General features: G+C 56.9%; 1 protein-coding gene across 1 annotated transcript in view; it reads right to left on the bottom strand.

Moving 5' to 3' along the window:
• MPPED1 (metallophosphoesterase domain containing 1) overlaps nt 1–4,696 on the bottom strand; it is a 64,775-nt gene extending 60,079 nt beyond the window's left edge. The window contains exon 1 of the mRNA XM_007099840.1: nt 4,413–4,696. Within this exon, the coding sequence (XP_007099902.1) occupies nt 4,413–4,636 (224 nt within the window). The 5' untranslated portion in view covers nt 4,637–4,696. The remainder of the gene's footprint in view (nt 1–4,412) is intronic.
• Between the last annotated feature and the right edge of the window lie 1,822 nt (nt 4,697–6,518).

The raw sequence follows: 6,518 nt of genomic DNA, 5'->3' as shown, positions 1-6,518 counted from the left end.
GGGAGGATCCCACGTGCCGCGGAGCGGCTGGGCCCGTGAGCCGTGGCCGCTGAGCCTGCGCGTCCGGAGCCTGCGCTCCGCAATGGGAGAGGCCGCGACAGTGAGAGCCCCGCGGACCGCAAAAAAAAAAAAAAAAAAAAAGACAACTAATGAGAACATACTGTATAGCACAGGGAACTCTACTTAACGCACTGTGGGGACCTAAACGGGAAGGAAATCCAAAAAAGAGGGCATATATGTATACGTATAGCCGATTCATTTCGCCGTACAGTAGAAACTGACACAACATTGTAAAGCAACTATACGCCAATAAAAATTAATTAAAAAAAAAAATAAACGTCCCAGAAACCAGAACTGCACCTGGAGCCCTTGGGGAGAGGGTGCAGGATGTGGCTTGAGAACAGACAGAGCCCAGGTCAGGGCCTTCTTCCTGCCATGCCCCCTCGGCCCCTCCCGGGGCCAAGGCTGACCCTCACTGTCTCCTGGAGACCTCTCAGTGCACAGACGGGCTAGGGGCCACCGGGTCCCTTCTGAAGCCTCGGTCTCACCTGGCGAGGGGGTCGGCACTCCAACCTGGCCCAGAGGGGAGGGCCGGGGACAGGGGGCCAGTCCCAGCCTGGCGCAGAGCCGTGCTCCCGCCCTGCTACATTCTTCAAGGACCCCGCACAGCCTGACGTGCTTGGAGGGTCTTTAAATGGGTTAGTCTAGTATCCACCGATGGGACACCTTTTAAAGGCCAGAGAGGAGTCGCCATGCCTGGCACCAGCGCGCCCCCCATCAGGTGGATCCCCAGGGTAACCCCGTCCCGCAAACACTGCTCTCACCTTCTCGCTGAGCGCCGGGCCACCCGTCCACCTGCCCCCCCAGCACTGAGGGGCCGGTGCCTGGAGGGGCTCTCCCCAGACCACCGCAGGGCTTCTCGGCCCCCGGGGTAAGGGGTCTTCCGTCTCAGGGCCCAAAACCCAGGGGCCCAGATCCAGACATTCACTCCTCAGGCAAAGACAGCCTCGTTACCGCCAGGCTCTCCGGGGGCAACTACGTAAATCACAGGGCTCAATCGGAGGCCACGTTTGGACTGTCACTGTTGTTATTAAATGTAAATTGCGGATTTATTAAATAGGGCCCCTCGCTCCCTCACCCCAGAGACAAAGCCCAGGGTGGCGATAAATCACGTGTTGGGAAGTGGCATCCATCCTCCCGCGTCTCCCTCAGTGGAGACTCGCCATGGAAACCCACGTGCTTCCCTGGTGCGCAGGGTGTGAGTCCAAAGAAGGGGCGTGGGAGGGGGCGGCACCCCGCCAGTCCCCACGCGACCCGGCTTCACCCAGCCGCGTACAAAGTTGCATTTCAAAGGCGGGTTGACCCAAGCAGGCAACGAGAGAGCACTGGATGAGGAGTCCAGAACCAGGGCTCACTGCGCGCTCTTCCCAGGACCCGGCCCAAACCCCCAGCCTCCCCAGAGCCCCACCGCCAATAAAACCCGGAACGCTGGCCTCAGGAGCAGGCAGCACAGAGCAGGCCAGGAGGGATGGAGCGGGGCAGGCCGGTGTGGACCTGCTCCGCCCACACCAGCTGAGTGACCGCAAAAAGCCATTAAGCTTTTTCTCCACAGCACTCATCGCTACCAGGATCCTATGCTATCGCATACTTCATGACTTTTACGACATATCCCACTGGAGGGTCAGCTCGGCGCGGGCAGGGCCCTGTCCCTGATCAATGCTGTGTCCCTAGCACCTAGCCCAGCCAGCGAGTACTAACAATGCTGGACCCTTGCAGCCTGGCCCCCCGCTCTGTGGGTTCACCTACCTAATCCTCAGTAGTACAATGAGCAGCATTATGTAGACGGGGAAACTGAGGCACCACGAGACGCCCAACAAGCAAGTGGCTGAGCCAGGATTCAAAGCCAGGCAGGCTAGCCTGGAGCCCATATTCCTAACTAACCAGTGTGCTGGCCAGCTGCTCACAAGCACCCCGAGTGGACGGATAAATGGATGAACGAACAAATAACCCGCAGTTGTCAAATGGGGGGAATCACCCCTCTCTCACCTGGTCATTCACCGCCCTTCCTCGGGACACAGCCTGGCCCGTGGGGGCCCGCGTGGCTCCTGCCCAGCGCACCCTCCACCCGGCTGGGCGTTCCTGTACTTCCCACCCGCCCCGCCCCCCCGCCCCTGGCTCAGACCCTGCGGCGACTTCTGCCTGGCCTGCTTCCTCCTCCGCCCCCCCCCGCCCCCCCAACTTGCTGCCCTCACTCCTCCCCCTCTGGGTCTCAAAAGTCAGCGCTTCCAGAGGGTCCTTCCTCAGCCCCCTGGCCGCCCTCTCTCCTGACTTCTGTTGCCCTAGCCCTGTTCTGGGACTGGGGGCCGCCCGGCGGGGGCGTTCTACAGGACAGCTCTGCCTGCTACTACTCAGCTGTACCTGCGGTGCCCGGGGGTCCCTCCTAATGGGTGTGCAGACACATGGGCACAGACACATACCCCACCTGCTCTGCCCGAGGGGCCCGGTGCTCTCGCCCGTCCCCAGTGGCATCCGGGGACCTCAGGCACTGTCACTTCCAGCCCAGGAGGATAAACCCCATCAACAGAAGAGAAAACCCAGCCCTGGGAAGGCCTTCCCCACTGCAGCGGCCCTGCCAGGCCTCTAGGTCCCAGGGACCAAGGAAGAGCGTGACTGAGACCCAGGGCCTCCCATCCTGCCCAAATCTGCCAATCTGGCTCCAAAATGGGTACTGGCGTTGGCTTCCCAAAGAGAAATCTACCAAGAAATAAAGTAAGCAGCTACTGACAGGCCAGCCCTGCAGCTCCCACGGAAATGAACGTTTTCCAGAGCAGGCGCTGCAGGGAAGAGGGTGTTCCCAGCGCTGGAACCCACCCCCAGGCCTGGTGCCCACCTGCCTTCCAGAACCCCTTCGCCCGTGAATAATCTCTCTGCACCCATCCTCTACAACAGAAGACCAGTCCCGAGGGAACCACACAGTAACAAGAGGCAGCCACCTCCCCACCCCACTTCCAGGCCCGGGTGTGGAAACCCCCTGGCTCCTTCTCTACGCGGGCCGCGGGCCGCATTCTCCCATCTCCCCGAAGGGACAGCCGCTAATACCTCACGTGACCACTGCTCCCTAGAGACGGTACTCAAGGTCCTAGAGGCAGCTGGGGTCTGTGTCCTCATGGGGGCATCTGAGACCCAGCCTGGAGGTCAGGGGGGCCTGCTCTGAGCCCCAGAGCCCAGGAGCATAACCGTCACAGCTCTGACCTCCCTGTGCTCTCACTGGGAACTCGTGGGGCTCCCCCCTCGTCAGGGGCTTGTCAGAGACCCAGACCCAGCACAGGGGCGCCCCAAAGGGGCTGCGAGAAGTTTCAACAATGGAGCAGACGAATGTCTAAACTCTCAGATGGAGGCACGTACATACTTACGTCCACAGGCATCACAGCAAAAGGATGCTGAGCATGGAGAATGCCCTGGACTGGAGACGGGTGTCTGTTCTCGTGCCTGCCAGCTGTGTGGGTTCGCACGGGTCACCTGTCTGGGCCTCGTAAGCCCTGTGGCGCAGGGCTGATGGGAGGGGGCAGCGGGGACAAAGGAGGAGGCGGATGTTCTGGCAACACCCGGAGTCGCCCAGGGCAGGGCCAGGAATTTATCTACCTCCCCCCGGTGCCACCTGCACCCCTCCCGACCACTGGAAAAAAATCCAGGGAACGGGGGAAAGGTTCTACCTGTGCACAGGAGTCCCGAGTCTATGTTCTCGCTGCGGCCCCACTGCTGGGGCACCCCTGGTATTTTCCATCAGCCCCAAAGGGCAGGCAGCAGAATTCCCCAGTCCCTTTGGAAAGCATCTCTGCTTTTTCAACAGAAGCAAAGGGGGTCTGGGCAAAAGGGAGGGGTACAGGGAAGAGAGGCCAGCCAGGCCAGCCCAGGGCCCTCCCCTTGCCTGCAGCAAGTCCCGTCCCCTCTCTGGGCCTCGTCCCCCCCATCTGCACAACGAGGAACGTGAATGAGACCAGGGGGTCAGTAACCCAACACCAAATACCAAGAAGGGGCAGCTGGAACTCAGCGCCCCAGACACTGCCACGAGGACGTATGGGCCTGGGGTTGCCAGCACTTTGGGTTTTGTACGGCAAAGCCAGAAGTCTGGATTTTTATGTGCAATCACCTCATTTTTCAATATTTGTAAAACATTCTCCTGGCCAAATGAAACAAGACTCCAGGCCAGAATCGGCCCACAGGCCAGCACGCTGCAACTTCTCCCACACCCCTCCCAACTCAGAGCCTCGCTGATCTGGGGATTCCAGAACCGTTGCATGAAACGCTTGGGCCCAGAAGCCAGGAGGCACCCCGAGTCCAGGAGCCCAGCCCGGACGGCCCTCACCACCCACACCTTCCACCCAGCAGTCCCATCGGAGGCGCCCACTCACATCTGCACGTGCGGCGGCTGGAAGCGGCCCTGGTTGATGTTGTAGAAGGTGAAGGCCTGGGTGGGGTTGGAGCTGTACTCATCCACCTCGATGATGAGCCGACTGTGCTGGTGCCTCCGAGCCGCCATCACGTGGGACTGGGAGAAGGCCATGCCCAGGCCGCAGGGCAGGAGGGCCAGGGCCTCTGCCTTCAGGACGCCGGGATCCCACCTAGCGCGCCACATGGACCTCCGCAGGCCGCCCGGGCATCTCCCGCCGCCCGGCCCCGAGCCAGACCTGGGAACAGACTGAGGAGATGGAGCAGAGCCGTGCGACAGTTAATCTGTTTGGGATTTGCTTTATTTAATGTCAGATGAAGATTTAGAAAGAGGGAGAGGGCGGGGGAGAGAGAAAAAAAAAAACACAGTCGTACAGCTCAAAAACTCATTACAAATCTTTCCAACTCAGCAGTTTGATGAATATACTTCGGTAAAAAGAAAAGGGAAGGGAGGGAGGGGACCAAAAAAAAAAAAAAACAAAAAACCCACAACGCCATGGACGGATGCATGCATGGTCCAACATGTTTAAATACTTAAGACTTGTTTTTTTTTTTTTTTGCCTTCGACAAAACCCCCCAGAGCCCACAGCGTGGCCGTGAGATTCGGAAGACAATGGCTGGTATTCTGGAAACAGGTAAGGTAAGTTTTACCTTTCGGAACTGGGGAATAGGAAGGATTCACCTCCAACCCCACCTGCTCCCCTCAGACCATCCCCCAACACACTCCCACACGGCCACACCCCTACAAGCCCGAGCAGGTGGGGAAAGCACGGGCACAAATTCCTTCATCAACCACCATTTCGCCTAAAGATATCTTTGTAGCAGCGCCCGGAGAAGGGATTTTCCCAGAAAGATTGCCGTACACCAGCTCGGCTCAGAGGGTGGCCATGGTCGGGCGTGGGGTGGGACTCTACTTAAAAAAAAACAACAACAACCTTCTCAAATGCCTTATAAGGATCTCAGGAGTTCCTATGTTCCCAGTCAAACCTTGAATCCACTCAAATCACAGCTTACAAACGCTATATATATTTTTTTCATTTCTTTCGTTGGAAAGTACAGTTTGCATTTGTAGTTACTAGATTAAAATGTCCCTTTTTGATTCCAACTTGGCTACGTGGAATCCTGGAAACGTAGGTCCTGGATAAGACTACATCCTACCCTGACACACACACTTGCCATGACGGCCCATGCTTCCTCATTAAAGCATCTTTTTTCTTGTTCTTTTCCATAATTTTTTTTTAACTATGTAAATAGGAAATGCCTCAAAGATTTGTTTTGTTCTGGTTTTTGATCATTAAGACCCTCCGACGATTATATCTGCACTTCATCTAACCAAGGAGAAAATAACATCATTTAAACTATTCCTGGACAGTCAGATCCCAGTCACGTTAAACGAAGAAAAATCTCCTTTGCTTTGCACATGGAAGAAGAATGAACACAGTCAGAAAACAAATTAGATTAGGAAAATGACAAAAACTAGAGACTGGAGAACATTTTAATTAGGTGCAAAGGAGAAACGGATTATTAATTTCTTTAACTCTCAACAATCATGCCCATACAAGGTGCAATAAATAGCACCTCTGCTCTCCCGTCACTATCCTCCCCCCCGCAAAAAATGCACCCTGATTCAGAATACATATCCCTCCTCTCCACTTGGGAAGATAAGGAGAAAAAAATCAGCCTTTTCCCTCCAGGACGCACTTGCTCCTGTTCTTTGTCCTGTTCGTTGTTTCTAACGAATCGGCTCCCCCAGCGGATGCAGCGTGGCAGGCCTCCTAGCTGGGTGAGTCAGGGTGTCCGGGCCTCGGGGCCTGTGCCCATCCTGTTTACCCCGGGAGAGTCCTCAAGGCAGCAGACGCCGAGGTCCAGGGCTCCAACAGCCCAGATCTGAACGAGAGTTTGAGGCCCAGCCTGGAGCTGACCTGCTGTGTGACCTTAAGCCAACTTCCTAATCTAAGTCTTAGCTTCGTCTTCTGGGAAGTGGGTTTGATAACAGTAACATCGCCCCCCTGGGCAGCCGTGCAGGTTAAACGAACGGGAATTCTGAGCACAGTGCCTGGCAGGTACCA

Source organism: Physeter macrocephalus, chromosome 6 (assembly GCF_002837175.3).
Source record: "Physeter macrocephalus isolate SW-GA chromosome 6, ASM283717v5, whole genome shotgun sequence".
Lineage (NCBI taxonomy): Eukaryota > Metazoa > Chordata > Mammalia > Artiodactyla > Physeteridae > Physeter > Physeter macrocephalus.
The sequence above is the reverse complement of the archived record's forward strand: the minus strand, read 5'-3'. Positions and strand labels throughout refer to the sequence as shown.